Genomic DNA, 17,750 nt, shown 5'->3' on the forward strand with positions numbered 1-17,750 from the left:
TGTAATATTCTATAAAAAAAGGTTATTTCCACAAGTTCTCTATAATGGTTGATAAATTTGGATGTAGAAGCTATAAATATTTCCATTTCCTCACTAAACAAAATATAAAATCTTTCATTTCAAATTCATAATGGCAAAAAGCAAAGAGAAAGTAAAGAGCCTCTTGATGAAGGTGGAAGAGGAGAGTGAAAGGGCTGGCTTAAATATTAACATTAAAAAAACTAGGACCATGGCATCTGGTCCCACCACTTCTTGGCAAATAGGTGGGGAAAAAGTGGAAACAGTGACAGATTTTATTCTCTTGGACTCCAAAATCACTGTGGATCATCACTGCAGCCACAAATTAAATGACACTTTCTTCTTGAGTGGAAAGCTATGACAAACCTAGACAGTGTATTAAAAACTGGAGATGGGGGGCGGTTGTAAGATGGCAGAAGAATAGGACAGGGAGATCACTTTCTCCCTCACAAATTCCTCAAAAGATCAATTGAACGTTGAGCAAATTCCACAAAATACCTTCTGAATGCTGGCGGACGACACCAGGCGCCCAGACAGGCAGCCCATTCTCTTCAAAAGGAGGTAGGACAAAATATAAAAGATAAAAAGAGAGACAAAAGAGTTAGGGAGAGAGACCCATCCCATGGAGGGAGTCGTGAAAGAGGAGAAGTTTCCAAACACCAGGAAACCCTCTCACTGGTGGGTCTGTCGGGAGTTTTGGAATGTCAAGGGCAACATAACCAAGAGGATTAAAAAAACCCCAAAAAACCCACAGAATATGTGCCTAACCACAACTCCTAGCAGAAAAGTAGACCAGACACTCCAGCCTGCCAGCAGTGAGTGGGGGCTGAAGAGGGAGGCACGGGCGGCATGCTTAGGGTAAGGACGGGGCCTGAATGCCCTGAGGACAATCTGAATGAGCTAACGTGAGATAGCAACCTAAACTGTGGGATAGCCAGAGAGAGAGAGAGAGAAAAAAGAGAGAGAGAGAGAGAGAAAGAACTTTCCCGCAAAAAGCTCTAAACTAAGGCACTGCCAGGTCTGCTCACAGAACACAGGACTGAGCAAATACCAGAGGAGAGCTAGCTGGCTGCGGACGGGCCCCTGCTCCCTCCGGAGGCAGAGAGGCAGGCAGGTGGCAGCCAGAGTCAGAAGGCGAGGGCCAATCTTGGTCTCAGAGATGGCGCACTTTACCAAACTACCAGCAGGCTCCCAGTTGCTAACCAAGTCTTCCTGTTAGAAATAGAAAATAACAGACCCATCACAAGCACAGAAATCAAAACTGTAATCAGAAAACTTCCAACAAACAAAAGCCCAGGACCAGATGGCTTCAAAACTGAATTTTACAAAAAATTTAGAAAATAACTAACACCTATCATTCTCAAACTCTTCCAGAAAATTGCAGAGGAAGGTAAACTTCCATACTCATTCTATGAGGCCACTATCACCCTAATACCAAAACCAAAGATGCCACACAAAAAGAAAACTACAGGCCAATATCAATGATGAACATAGATGCAAAAATTCTTAACAAAATTCTAGCAAACAGAATCCAGCAACATATTAAAAAGATCATACATCATGACCAAGTGCTCTTTATCCCAAGGATATAAGGATTTTTCAGTATTCACAAGCCAATCAATGTGATACACCACATAACAATTTGAAAGATAAAAACCATTTTATTATCTCAATAGATGCAGAGAAAGTCTTTGACAAAATTCAGTATCCATTTATGATAAAAACCCTTCAGAAAGCAAGCATAGAAGGAACATACCTCAACATAATAAAAGCCATATATGATAAACCCACAGCAAACATTATCCTCAATGGTGAAAAATTGAAATCATTTCGCCTAAAGCCAGGAACAAGACAAGGGTACCCACACTCACCACTACTATTCAACATAGTTTTAGAAGTTTTAGCCACAGCAATCAGAGAAGAAAGAGAAATAAAAGGAATTCAGATTGGAAAAGAAGAAGTAAAACGTTCACTGTTTGCAGATGACATGATCCTCTACATAGAAAACCCTAAAGCCTCTACCAGAAAACTACTAGAGCTAATCAATGAATATAGTAAAGTTTCAGGATATAAAAGTATCACACAGAAATCTCTTGCATTCCTATACACTAACAATGAGAAAACAGAAACAGAAATTAAGGAAACAATTCCATTCACCTTTGCAATGAAAAGAATAAAATACTTAAGAATAAATCTACCTAATGAGACAAAAGACCTATATATAGAAAACTATAAAACACTGATGAAAGAAATTAAAGATGACACAAGTAGATGAACAAATATACCATGTTCATGGATCAGAGGAATCAATATAATGAAAATGACTATACTATCAAAAGGAATCTATAGATTCAATGCAATCCGTATCAAGCTACCAATGGTATTCCTCAGAGAACTAGAACAAATAATTTCACAATTTGTGTGGAAATACAAAAAAACCTCAAATAGCCAAAGCAATCATGAGAAAGAAGAATGGAACTGGAGGAATCAACCTGCCTGACTTCAGACTGTACTACAAAGTTACAGTCAAGACAGTATGGCACTGACACAAAGACAGAAATATAGATCAATGGAACAAAATAGAAAGTCCAGAGATAAATGCACACACTTATGGACACCTTATCTTTGACAAAGGAGGCAAGAATATACAATGAAGAAGAGACAATCTCTTTAACAAGTGGTGCTGGGGAAACTGATCAAACTTGTAAAAGAATGAAACTAGAACACTTTCTAACACCATACACAAAAATAAATTCAAGATGGATCAAAGATCTAAATATAAGGCCAAAAACTATAAAACTCTAGAGGAAAACAGGTAAAACACTCCCTGACATAAATCACAGCAGGATCCTCTATGACCCACCTCCCAGAGTAATGGACATAAAAGCAAAAATAAACAAATGAGACCTAATTAAACTTAAAAGCTTTTGCACAGTGAAGGAAACTATAAGCAAGGTGAAAAGACAGTCTTCAGAATGGGAGAAAATAATAGCAAACGAAGCAACTGACAAAGAATTAATCTCAAAAATGCACAAGCAACTCCTACAGCTCAATTCCACAAAAATAAGCGGCCCAATTAAAAACTGGGCCAAAGAACTAAACAGAGATTTCTCCAAAGATGACACTCAGATGGCTAGCAAACACATGAAAAGATACTCAACATCGCTCATTATCAGAGAAATGCAAATCAAAACCACAATGAGGTACCACCTCCCGCTGGTCAGAATGGCTACTATCTAAATGTCTACAAATAATAAATACTGGAGAGGATGCAGAGAAAAGGAAATCCTCTTACACTATTGGTGGGAATGCAAAGGAGTGAAGCCACTATGGAGAGCAGAGTGGAGATTCCTTAAAAAACTTGTAATAAAACAGCCATACGACCCAGCAATCCCATTGCTGGGCATACACACCGAGAAAACCACAATTGAAAGAGATATGTGTACCCCACTGTTCATCACAGCACTGTTTACAATAGCTAGGACATGGAAGCAACCTAGATGTCCATCTGCAGACAAGTGGGTAAGAAAGCTGTGGTACATATACACAATAGAAAATTCAGTTCAGTTCAGTTCAGTAGCTCAGTCGTGTCTGACTCTTTGCAACCCCATGAACCATAGCACCCCAGGCCTCCCTGTCCATCACCAACTCCCAGAGTCCACCGAAGCCCATGTCCATCGAGTCAGTGATGCCATACTACCATCTCATCCTCTGTCGTCCTCTTCTCCTTCTGTCCTCAATCTTTCCCAGCATCAGGGTCTTTTCAAATGAGTCAGCTCTTCACATCAGGTGGCCAAAGTATTGGAGTTTCAGTTTCAACATCAGTCCTTCCAATGAACACCCAGGACTGATCTCCTTTGGGATGGACTGGTTTGACCTCCTTGCAGTCCAAGGGACTTTCAAGAATCTTCTCCAACACCACAGTTCAAAAGCATCAATTTTTCGGTGCTCAACTTTCTTTATAGTCCAACTCTCACATCCATACATGACCACTGGAAAAATCATAGCCTTGACTAAATGGACTTTTGTTGGCAAAGTCATGTCTCTGCTTTTTAACATGCTGTCTAGATTGGTCATAACTTTCCTTCCAAGGAGTAAGCGTCTTTTAATTTCATTGCCACAATCACCATCTGCAATGATTTTGGAGCCTAGGAAAATAAAGTCAGCCTCTGTTTCCACTGTTTCCCTATCTATTTCCCATGAAGTGATGGGACTGGATGCCATGATCTTAGTTTTCTAAATGTTGAACTTTAAGCCAACTTTTTCACTCTCCTCTTTCACTTTCATCAAGAGGCTTTTTAGCTCTTCTTCACTTTCTGCCATAAGGGTGGTGTCATCTGCATATTTGAGGTTACTGATATTTCTCCCGGCAATCTTGATTCCAATTTGTGCTTCATCCAGCCCAGTGTTTCTCTAGATGTACTCTGCATATAAGTTAAATAAGCAGGGTGACAATATACAGCCTGCTATTAAAAAGAACACATTTGAATCAGTTCTAATGAAGTGGATGAAACTGGAGTCTATTATACAGAGTGAAGTAAGTCAGTAAGAAAACACCAATACAGTATATTATGCATATATATGGAATTTAGAAAGATGGTAAGGATGACCCTATATGCGAGACAGCAAAAGAGACACACATGTAAAGAACAGACGTTTGGACTCTGTGGAAGAAAGTGAGGGTGGGATGATCTGAGAGAATAGCAATGAAACATGTATTTTACCATATGTGAAATAGATTGCCAGCCCAGGTTTGATGCATAAGAGAGGGTGCTCAGGGTTGGTGCACTGGGATGACCCTGAGGTGTGGGATGGGGAGGGAGGTGAGAGGGGAGTTCAGGATGGGGAACACATGTACACTCATGGCAGATTCATGTTGATGTATGGCAAAAACCACTACAATATTGTAACTACCCTAGATTAAAATAAATAAATATATTGAAAAAATTTCCCATGTTGATTTTCAATTTATATAAAACCTAATTGTCAAGACATGGAAAAAAGGCACTAATTTTGGATATTATTCAAAATAGATGCTTGCGAATGTACACTGTGTTAAGTATGTTGATGTATTTTGAGACAATCTATGTTTTCATCTGTTTAATCTGACTTGAAAGTTCTCAGGTTGAATGAAAGACACACTACTTTTTCTAGGTTATTAAAACAAACAAAAAACAAACAAACAAACAAGCAAACAAAAAACAAAAAAAAACCTGGAGATATCACTTTGCTGACAAAGGTCCGCATAGTTAAAGCTATGGTTTTTCTAGTAGTCAGATATGGATGTGAAATTTGAAAAACAAAGAAGACTGAGTGCTGAAGAATGAATGCTTTCTAACTGTGACACTGGGGAAGACACTTGAGAGTCCCTTGGACAGCAGGAGATCAAACAAGTCAATCCCAAAGGAAATCAATCCTAAGTATTCATTGTGAGAGAACTAATTCTTAGGTCGGTTGATAAAGAGTCTGGGGTCCCCGAGGAGGAAAAACAGATCCAGGGCCCATGAGAAGGAGAAATGGACAAGCTTCTTGCCCCACATTCCTTCTAGTCACATAAGACTTTTCTTTTCTTACGCTCTGAGTTGTTATGGCAGCAACCTATTTCTTTAAAAAAATATCTTTCTTTCTTTAAGACCAGAGCTAATGATTACACAGCAAAACAACTCATGTTGCTCAAGAATATATTTTTCCTTAAGCCATGTACTAAGGATTATATAACAGCAATGTATCTTGCTTGAGGAATTGTTTATCCTTCTTAAAGTAAACCTTCAGACAATCCTGTTATCTTAAGATGTACGCCGTGAGAGTGAGTCTGGTAAGACCTTTCTATTGCTAGTAACCAATTGAAAAAGTATATAAGTCTATGGCTGATTCATATCAATTGTATGACAAAACCCACTGAAATGGTGTGAAGTAATTAGCCTCCAACTAATAAAAAAAAAAGAAAAAGAAAAAGTATATAAGGCCTTGATAAGACTAACGAGAGGGGAACTCTCTGCCCCCTTCTGATGTCTATGTCAGAATCATTCTCTATCCGTTTTTCACTGCAATAAGTGAAGCTCTGAGTGCCTGAAACCACATCTCTGGTCCCAAAGTTAAATTTTCTTCTTTGGAGATCAGGAATCCAACACTGTTCTCTGTAAGCTATCAGTTGGAAAGACTGATGTTGAAGCTAAAGCTCCAATACTTGGCCACCTGATCAAAGAGAAAACTCATTGGAAGACTCTGATACTTGCAAAGGTTGAGGGCAAAAGGAGAAGGGGTGACAGAGGATGAGATGTTTGGATGGCATCACTGATTCAATGGACATGAGCTTGAGCAAACTCTGAGAGATAGTGAAGGACAGGGAAACCTGGTGTGCTGCAGTTAATGGGGTCAAAAGGAGTCAGACATGACTGCACAACTGAACAACAACATCACCTCACACGAGTTAGAATGGCTATAATAAAAAAATCTTAAAACCATAAATGCTGGAGAAAGAATGAAGAAAAGGGAACTCTCTTGCTCTGTTGGTTGAAATGTAAATTGATACAACCACTCTGGAGATTTTTATGAAGTTTCCTTAAAATACTCAGAATAGAACTACCCCATGAGCCAGCAAATCAACACTGGTCATATACTCTAAGAAAACCATAACTCAAAAAGATGCATGCACCTCAACGTTCATTGTAGCACTGTTTATTAATACAATAGCCAGAAGATAGAAGCAACTGAAATGTTCATTGGCAGATGAGTGCATAAAGATGTGGTATATGTATGCAATGGAATATTACTCAACCATATGAAGACATAAAATTGGATCATTTGTAGAGATGTGGATGAACTTGGCATCTGTCATACAGAGTGAGATATGTCATAAAGAGAAAAGTAAATATAAAAAAATGAATATCATATGTATTTATTTTATGTCATTTATGCTATATTTATATCATATATTATGTTGTATTTATATAATATGTATTATTATACTTTTTTTTTTCTTTATGATGTACTTCATTCTGTATGACAGACTCCAGGTTCATCCATATCTATACAAATGATCCAATTTCAGATCTTTTTATGGTTGAATATTATTCCATTGTATACATGTACCACATTTTTATCTATCCATCTGCCAATGGACATTTAAGTTGCTTCTATGCTCTGCTTATTGTATTAATGAGCAGTGTTGCAATGAACACTGAGATGCATGTGTCTTCTTGAATTATGGTTTTCTTAGAGTATATGATCAGTGTAGAACAAGGAACTGGACAAAAATTGGGAAAGGAGTATAGCAAGGCTATGTATTTTCACTCTGCTTATTTAACATATGCAGAGTACATCATGTGAAATGCCAGGCTGGATGAAGCACAAGCTGGAATCAAGATCACCAGGAGAAATATCAATAACCTCAGATGGCATCATCCTTATAGCAGAAAGTGAAGAGGAACTAAAGACCCTCTTGACAAAAGTGAAAGGGGAAAGTGAAAAGGCAATCTTAAAGCTCAGCATTCAAAAACTAAGATCATGGCATCTGTTCTCATCACTTCATGTAAATAGATGGGGAAACAATGGAAATAGTGACAGACTTTGTTTTCTTGGGCTTCAAAATCACCGCAGATGGTGACTGCAGCAATAAAATTAAAAGATGTTTGCTCCTTGGAAGAAAAGTTATGACCAAACTGACAGCATATTAAAAAGAAGAGACATTACTTTGCCAACACAGGTTCGTCTAGTCAGAGCTATGGTTTTTCCAGTAGTCGTGTATGGACATGAGAGTTAGTCCATAAAGAAAGCTGAGCACCAAAGAATTGGTGTTTCTGAACTGTGATCTTGGAGAATATTCTTGAGAGAATCTTGGACTTTAAGGATATCAAACATGTAAATCCTAATGGAAATCAGTCCTGAATATTCATTGGAAGGACTATTGCTGAAGCTGAAGCTCTAATACTTTAGCCACCTGATGTGAAGGGCCAACTCACTAGAAAAGACTCTAATGCTGGGAAAGATTGAAGGCAGGAGAAGGGGATGACAGAGGATGAGGTGGTTTGATGGGATCACTGTCTCAGTGGACATGAGTTTGAGCAAACTGAGAGATGTGAAGGACGGGGAAGACTGGTGCGCTGCAATCTAGGGGGTTGCAAAGACTTGGACATGACTGAGCAGCTAAACAACAACAACAGCAATGCATACATGTGGAATCCAGAAAACTGGTACACATTAACCTACTTGCAGAGCAGGAGTAGAGATGCAGACAATGAAAGCAGACATGGATATGGGCATGGGAGGGTGGATGAATTGGGAGACTGAGACTGACATATATACCCTACTATAATGTGCAAAACAGATAAATAGTGGAAACTTATTGAATAGTGCAGGGAGCTCAGCTTGGTATTCTGTGGTGACCTATATGGTGGTGGGTGGGGCGCTGATAGGAAGAAGTCCAGGAGGGAGGGTATACAGGTATACATAAAGTTGATTCACTTTGTTGTACAGTAGAAACTAACATGACAATGTAAAGCAACTATATACCAATTTAAAAAATCAGGAAAGAAGTAAAACTATCACTATTTGTGGAAAGCACAATACTATACATAGAAAATCCTAAAGACGCTATGGAAAACTACTAGATCTCATGAATGAATTTGGTAAATAAGCAGCATGCAAAATTAACACCCAGAAATCTGTTGCACTTCTATACACTAGCAATGAATGACCAGAAATAAAGAAAAAAATATCCATTACCATTTTGTCAAAAAGAATAAAATATGTATGAATAATGCTACCTAAGGAAGCAAAAGACTTGTGTTCTGACAGTATAAGACACAGATGAGATAGATCAAAGATAACACAATCAGATGGAAAGATATACCGAATGGTCTTGGATTGGAAGAATCAATACTGTCAAAATGATTATACTATCCAAGGCAATCTACAGATTAAACGCAATCTCTATCAGATTGCCAATGCCATTTTTCATAAACAAGAATATATTATATATAAAAAAAGTTTTATAGAATACAAAGACCCTGAGTGGCTAAAGCAATTATTGGGGGGGGGGGGGAATAACAAACAGGTGGAGGAATAAGACTCCCTGAATTCAGACTATACTACAAAGTTGCAGTCATCAAGACAGTATGCTACTGGCACAAAAATAGAAACATAGATAAATGGTACAGGATAGAAAGTCTGGAAATAAACTCACAGACCTATTGCCAATTAAAAATAAAATAAATCTGTCTGCCTTAATATGTCTTAAAGTGTGAATCTTTCTGAAAGTGCAAATGAGCATTCAAGTAAAACCAGATAAAGAAAACTTTTGCCTTAATAGAATATGTAATCACATGATGTTGGAATTGGATTTTCTAATATTACTTAGAAATTATTATAGATTTCTGTTTAAGCCTGATTATATTCTTCTTAATTTATGTATTGAATTTATCAGGTTTTTTCCCCCCCATCAAAGCAATTTTTCATGTTAATCCATAATACAGAGTACACACCTCAAGTTTCAGTTCAATCTACTATGAACTTGATTGAAAGAGTTAAGGAGAGATCTTTGAATTGTGAGTTTCATGCATTTGGTTTAAGTCCAGATTTAATTCAGGCAAGAGGTAACCATGAAGGCTGTGAAAGGCTTCTGCATCCTTGCCGTGTTGCATATATGTCTCCTTGACTCTGGAAGGACAGGCAAAGTTCTTGTATGACCTGCAGATTTTAGTCATTGTATTAATTTACGAGTTATTCTAGAAGAACTTCACCATCGTGGGCATGAGATAACTGTCTTGATACCTTCACAAAGTCTTCTGATGGATCATACCAAGGTTCCCTATAATGTGGAGATCCTCCAACTTTTTCTAACTAAAGAAACTTCCATGTACAAGCTCAATACCATTCTGTATGAAGTTTCTTTGAGCTGCCGAAACTCTTATGGTGGAAATGCAAATAAAACTGGCAAACATAGAAAACTTTTATTAACAACCAAGAGTCTGTAATAATGCTATCACAAACTAGGAGTTACTCATCAGGCTATAGGCAACCAAGTTCGATGTATGTATTGCTGACCCTTTAAGTTTTCATGGGGAATTGGTGGCTGAACTTCTGAATATTCCATTTACATACACTTTTAGATTTTTCTATGGGAATGTCATTGAAAGACTGTGTGCTGGTCTTCCTGTGCCTTCTTCATATGTTCCTGGTATCACATCAAGACTGACAGACAACATGACTTTTATACAGAAGCTGGAGAACGGACTACTGTATACAGGGAGTGACATGATATATTCATGGTATGTCTTTCCAGATTGGAATGAACATTACAGCAAGGTTTTAGCTAAGAGAAACGTGTATATAAAAATTATTCTTATATCTTATGAAAAATGTAAATATTTAACTGATTCTATGAAAACTTATGAAAGGCATTTTAGGTGAGGAAGATCGAAGCTTCTGTGGCTACACTGTTTTGCATTAAAAAATAATAACACTTTTGTTTTCTTTGTTTTGTGTTATATGATTGAATAATGATAACATTCTCTCTTCTAAGGGAACTTCCCAAACCAGAACTTGAACCTGGGTCTCCCCAGGCTGATTCTTTACCATCTGAGCCACCAGGGGAACCCCAATAATATATCTGAGATAGAGTATTCTCTATACTTATGCACACTTTTTTGGAGTGTCTGGAAAACCCAAATCTGGCAGTGTGCTTAGTTTTCATAACCTTGGACTACTTCTCTGTGCTTTGTTTCTCCTCTTACACAGCCTGTCTTCTTTCTGATTAACTTGCTCTTTCTAATGCAATGGAAGCTGTGACAGATCACTGCAGATGGTGACTGCAGCCATGAAATTAGAAAGGAAATTGCTCCTTGGAAGAAAAGTTATGACCAACCTAGACAGTATGCTAAAAAGCATAGACATTACTTTGCCAACAAAGTTCCGTCTAGTCAAAGCTATGGTTTTTCCAGTAGTCATGTATGGATGTGAAAGTTGGACTATAAAGAAAGTTGAGCACCAAAGAATTGATGCTTTTGAACTGTGGTGTTGGAGGAGTCTCTTGAGAGTCTCTTGGACTGCAAGGAGATCCAACCAGCCCATCCTAGGGGAAATGAGTCCTAAATGTTCATTGGCAGGGCTGATGTTGAAGCTGAAACGCCAATACTTTGGCCACCTGATACGAAGAACTGACTCATTTGAAAAAACCCTGATGCTGGAAAAGATTGAAGGTGGGAGGAGAAGGGGATGACAGAGGATGAGATGGTTGCATGGCATCACTGACTCAATTGTCATGAGTTTGAGAAAAGTCCGGAGGTGGTGATGGCCAGGGAGGCCTGGCATGCTGCAGTCCATTGGGTTGCAAAGAGTTGGACACAACTGAGCGACTGAACTGAACTGAACTGACTGAAGGCTTTATATTTGTATCCTATGAAGGAATGGTTAATTGGTGGCCAGGTTTGCAATGTGGTGAGAATAAAACTAGAAAGCAAGTAATGTGGTTTGGTTTCATCTGCTCTTGTCTTCTAAAGTGTGAAAGAAAAAAAAAAAAACAATAAAGACCTTGTTTCTTTATTTTCTAACTCACCTCAGTGTTTTGTTCTTGTTGTTCTATTAAAACTTGCATTAGAGGTCAACTAGTTGACTTTTGAACCCAAACACAAAGCTTTCCTCTATTGTGGCAAGCCCATTTACCCGTTCTATTTTCCTTTTGAATAATTTATTTTTTAAATTATGGTTATGTGTTAAGGAAATTTTGCATAAGAGGTAAATTACATTTGAAAAGTAGTATCTTTTTTGCATTATTTAGTTAGATTTTTTGAGGTATTCTTAACATGTAATAATGCATTAGTTTCAGATGGTGACAAAAATTTAATCAAGAGCCAACCTAGGGAAAAAAAAAATGGAAAATTTTATCAGTGCCAATCTGAGGATTATAACCCTTGGGAAAATCTGACAGGAAACTCTGAAGAATGGCCTGCCCATTAGAAGTTAAAGAACTGTCATATAAGTTTTTGAGGGAATGGGTTATACATGAGCAGGTTATATATCAAAACATTATATTGCCAGTTTATGTAGTCCTAAAAAATGATAAGCTTCCATAAGCCTCTTATCCTTATTCATCGGAGGGCAAGTGAAAGTGAAAGTCACTCAGTCCTGCTGACTCTTTGTGATCCCATAGACTATACAATCCATGGAATTCTCCAGGACAGAATACTGGAGTGGGTAGCCTTTCGCTTCTCCAGGGGATCATCCAACACAGGGATCAAACTCAGTTCTCCTGCACTGCAGGCGGATTCTTTACCAGCTGAGCCACAAGGGAAGCTGATATGAAGTGAAACTCACTCAGTTGTGTCTTACTCTTTGCGATCCCATGGCCTATACAGTCCATGTAATTCTCCAGGCAAGAATACCTGAGTGGGTAGCCTTTTCCTTCTCCAGGGTATCTTCCAACCCAGAGATCAAACCCAAGTCTCCCTCATTGCAGGCAGATTATTTACCAACTGAGCCACCAGGGGTGCCCAATCATAGGACAGACAGAATGAAAACTACAGTCACAGAAAGCTAACCAAACTGATCATAAGGATCACAGCCTTTCATAACTCAATGAAACTATGAGCTGTGCCATATAGGGACACCCAAGATGGATGAGTCATGGTGGAGTGTTCTGACAAAACATGGTCCACTGGAGAAGGGAATGGAAAACCACTTTAGTACTCTTGCCTTGGGAACCCCATGAACAGTATGAAAAGGCAAAAAACTATGACACTGAAAGATAAAGTCCCCAAGTTGATATGTGCCCAATATGCAACTGGAGAAGAGTAGAGGAATAACTCCAGAAAGAATGAAGAGGCGGAGCCAAAGCAAAAACATCGCCCAGCTGTGGATATGACTGGTGATGGAAGTCAACTGTGATGCTAACAAGAAAAATATTGCAGTAAGGAACAATATTGCAAGGAATCTGGAATGTTAGGTCCATAAATCAAGGCAAACTGGAAGTGATCAAACAGGAGGTGGCAAGAATGAACATTGACATTTTTGGAATCTGTGAACTAAATGGACTAGAATAGGAGATTTTAACTCAGAAGACCATTGTATCTCTTATTGTGGGTAATAATCACTTAGAAAAAAATGGAGTATCCCTCATTGTCAGCAAAATAGTCTGAAATGCAATACTTGGATGCAATCTCAAACATGACAGAATGATCTCTGTTCGTTTCCAAGGCAAACCATTCAACATCACAGTAATTCAACTCTATGCCTCAACCACTAACGCCAAAGAAGCTGAAGTTGAATAGTTCTATGAAGACCTATAAGACCTTCTAGAACACTATATATATATATATATATCCTTTTCATCATAGGGGGTTGGAATGCAAAGTAGGAAGTCAAGAGATACCTGGAGTAACAGACAAGTTTAGCCTTGGGGTACAAAATTAAGCAGGGCAAAGGCTAGCAGAGTTTTGCAAGAGAACGCACTGGTCATAGCATACATGATCTTCCAACAACACAAGAGGCAATGCTACACATGGACATCACTAGATTGTCAATACCAAAATCAGTTTGATTACATTTTTTCCTGCAGAAGATTGTGAAGCTCTATAGAATCAGCACAAACAAGACTTGGAAGCTGACTGTGGCTCAGATCACCAACTCCTTATTGCCAAATTCAGACTTAAATTGAAGAAAGTAGGGAAAACCACTACACCATTCAGGTATGACCGAAAACAAATCCTTTACTATTATACAGTGGAAGTGACAAATAGATTCATGGTATTAGATCTGATAAACAGAGTGTCTGGAGAACTTTAGATGGAGGTTCATGAAATTGTACAGGAGACAGTGATCAAGATCATCCCCAAGAAAAGGAAATGCAAAAAAGCAAAATGGTTTTCTGAGGAGACCTTACAAATAGCTGAGAAAAAAAAGAGAATTGACAGGCAAAGGAGTAAAGGAAAGATATTTCTAACTGAATGCAGAATTCCAAAGAATAACAAGGAAAGAAAAGAAAGTTTTCCTTCCTAGGTGAACAATGCAAAGAAATAGAGGAAAACAACAGAAGAGGAAAGACTAGAGACCTATTCAAGAAAGTTAGAGATACCAAAGGAATATTTCATGCAAAAATGGGCACAATAAAGGGCAGAAATGGTATGAACCTAACAGAAGCAGAAGATATTAAGAAAAAGTGGCAAGAATACACAGAACTATACAAAAAAAAAAAAAAAAAAACAAACCCAAACAAACAAAAAAAACAACTGAATGATTCAAATATCCTCGATGGTGTGATCACTCACCTAGAGCCAGACAACCTGGAGTGTGAAGTCAAGTGGGCCTTAGGAAGAATCACTATGAACAAAGCTAGTGAAGGTGATGGAATCCAGTTGAGCTACTTCAAATTCTAAAAGATGATGCTGTTAATGGGCGGCACTCAATGCCAGCAAATATGGAAAACTTAGCAGTGGTCACCAGACTGGAAAAGGTCAGTTTTCATTCCAATCCCAAAGAAAGGCAATGTCAGAGAAAGTACAATCCACCACACAACTGCACTCAGCTCACAAGCTTGCAAGGTATTGCTCAACATTCTCTGAGTGAGGCTTCAATAGTATGTGAAATGAGAGCTTCCTGATGTTTAAGATGGATTTAGAAAACACAGAGGAACCAGAGGTCAAATTGCTCACATCCATTGGATCATAGAAAAGGCAGGACAGTTCCCAAAAAATCATCTGCTTTACTGACTACTCCAAAGCCTTTGAATTTGTGCATCACAAGAAACTGTGGAAAACACCAGACCACCTTACCACCTTACTGGCCTCCTGAGAAATCTGTATGCAGGTCAAGAAGTAACAACAGTTACAGCCAGACATGGAACAATGGACTGGCTCTAAATTGGGAAAGGAGCACATGAAGATTATATATTGTCATCCTGCTTATTTAATTTATATGCAGATTACATCATGCAAAATGCCAGGCTGGAAGAAGCACAAGATGGAATCAAGATTTCTGGGAGAAATATTAATAACCTCAGATATGCAGATGACACCACTTTTATGGCCAAAAGCGAAGAGCAACTGAAGAGCCTCTTGATGAAAGTGAAAGAGGAGAGTGAAAAAGTTGGCTTAAAACTCAACATTCAAAAAACAAAGATCATGGCATCCTGTCCCATCACTTCATGGCAAATAGATGGGGAGACAATGGAAAGAGTGACAGACTATTTTTCTGGGCTCCAAGATCACTGCAGTTGGTGACTGCAGCCATGGAACCAAAAGATGCTTACTCCTTGGAAGAAAAGCTATGACCAACCTAGAGAGCATATTAAAAAACAGAGGCATTACTTTGCCAACATAGGTCCATCTAGTCAAAGCTATGGGTTTTCTAGTAGTCATGTATGGGTATGAGAGCTGGACTATAAAGTAAGCTGAACATGAAGAAGTGATGCTTTTGACTGAGGGATTGAGTTTATAGAGGTTTTTTTTTTTTTTTTTCCCCATCAAAGAAGTTGTTTTTCATTTTAATCCTTAATACAAAGTACACAAGTCAAAGTTCAGCCCAACCTACTATGAACTGATTGAGAAAGTTAAGGAGAGATCTTTGGATTGTGAGTTTCATGCACTTGATTTAAGCCCAGACTTAATTCAGGCAAGAGGTAACCATGAAGACTGTGAAAGTCTTCTGCATCCTTTTCATGCTGCATCTATGTCTCCTTGACTCTGGAAGGACGGGTAAAGTTCTTGTATGGCCTGCAGATTTTAGTCATTGGATTAATTTACAAGTTATTCTAGAAGAACTTCACCATCGTGGGCATGAGATAACTGTCCTGGTACCTTCACAAAGTGTTCTGATTGATCATACCAAGGTTCCCTATAATGTGGAGATCCTCCAGCTTTCGGTAACTAAAGAAACTTTCATGGAAGAGATCAATACCCTTCTCTATGAAGCTTCTTTTGATATGTCGAAATTCTCATGGTGGGAAATACAAACAAAAATGACAAACATAGGCAGAAAATTTTCATTAACTTTCAGAAGAGTGTGTGACAGTGCTGTCACAAACAAGGAATTACTCAGCAGGCTACAGGCAGCCAAGTTCGATGTATGTATTGCTGACCCTTTAATATTTTGTGGGGAATTGGTGGCTGAACTCCTGAATATTCCATTTATATACACTTTTCGGGTTTTCTATGGCAATGTCGTTGAAAGACTGTGTGCTGGGCTTCCTATGCCGTTTTCATATATTCCTGGTGTCACATCAAGAATGACAGACAAGATGACTTTTATACAGAGGCTGGAGAACTGGTTACTGTATACAATGAATGATGTGATGTATTCATATTATGTATTTCCAGAATGGGATGAATATTACAGCAAAGTTTTAGGTAAGAGAAATGCATATATAGCTATTATTCTTATATACTATAAAAAATGTAGTTATTTATCTGACTGTATGAAAACTCACAAAAGGTATTTTAGGTGAAGAAGATCCAAGCTTCTGTGGTTACACTGTTTTGAATTTTAAAAAATAATAACACTCTTTTTTATGGTTTTATGTTATATGATTAAATACTGATAATATATCCAAGAAGGAATATTCTCTATACTCATACATAATATTTTGGAGTGTCTGGAGAACCCAAATCGGACAGTGTGCTTGATTTCTCTAATATTGCATTAGTTTTCTGATTTTCACTTCTGCTCTTATGCAGACTGCTTTCTTTCTGATTAATTTGCACCTTCTGAGGCTTTATATTTGTGTTTTGTGAAGGAATGGTTACTTGGTCACCACGTTTGCAATGTTGTAAGCATGAAAATAGAAAATAAATAATGTAGCTTGGTTTCATTTTCTCTTATCTTCTAAAGTGTGAGATCCATCCTAAAGGAGTCCATCCTAAAGTCCATCCTAAAGGAGATTAGACCCGGGTGTTCATTGGAGGGAATGATGTTGAAGCTGAAACTCCAATACTTTGGCCACTAGATGTGGAGACCTTATTCATTTGAAAAGACCCTGATGCTGAGAAAGATTGAGGGCAGGAGGAGAAGGAGACGACAGAGGATGAGATGGTTGGATGGCATCACTGACACAAAGGACAAGGGTTTGGGTGGACTCCGGGAGCAGGTGATGGACAGGGAGGCCTGGCGTGCTGCGGTTCCTGGGGTGGCAAAGAGTCAGACACAATTGAGCACCTGAACTGAACTGAACTGAACCAAAAGTGTTAAAACAGGAAGTTTTGTTTTTTCTGAAGGATCATATTTCTAATTTTTTTTAAACTCACCTCAGTGTTTTGTTCTTGTTGTTCTATTTAAAATTGCATTAGAGGTCAACTAGTACTTTTGGAGAAGGAAATGGCAACCCGCTCCAGTGTTCTTGCCTGGAGAAACCCAGGGACAGGGGAGCCTGGTGGGCTGCCATCTCTGGGGTCGCACAGAGTCAGATGCTACTGAAGCGACTTAGCAGCAGCAGCAGCAGTGACTTTTGACCCTAAGCACAAAATTTTTCTCTATTTTATCAAATACATTTACCCCTTTTATTTTCCTTTTGAATAATTTATTTTTTATTATGTTAAGGTGATTATGTGATTATGCTAAGAAAGTTTTGCATAAGGCTAAATTACCCTTGAGAAAGCAGAATCTTTCTTATATTCTTTAGCTAGATGTTTTGAGATCCCCTGGAGAAGGGACAGGATATCCACTCCAGTATTCTGGCCTGGAGAATTCCATGGACTGTATAGTCCATGGGGTAGCAAAGATTTGGACACAACTGAGAGACTTTCACT

The 17,750-nt window shown here is 38.4% G+C and overlaps 1 protein-coding gene across 1 annotated transcript in view; it reads left to right on the plus strand.

Annotated features, from left to right (window-relative positions):
* The first annotated feature begins 15,551 nt into the window (after positions 1–15,551).
* The window catches only part of LOC136152903 (UDP-glucuronosyltransferase 2C1-like), a 33,397-nt gene continuing 31,198 nt past the window's right edge, over positions 15,552–17,750 (plus strand). Inside the window, exon 1 of the mRNA XM_065914428.1 lies at positions 15,552–16,355. Coding sequence (XP_065770500.1) covers positions 15,635–16,355 — 721 coding nt within the window. The 5' untranslated portion in view covers positions 15,552–15,634. The remainder of the gene's footprint in view (positions 16,356–17,750) is intronic.

Source organism: Muntiacus reevesi, chromosome 22 (assembly GCF_963930625.1).
Source record: "Muntiacus reevesi chromosome 22, mMunRee1.1, whole genome shotgun sequence".
NCBI classification, from domain to species: Eukaryota; Metazoa; Chordata; class Mammalia; order Artiodactyla; family Cervidae; genus Muntiacus; species Muntiacus reevesi.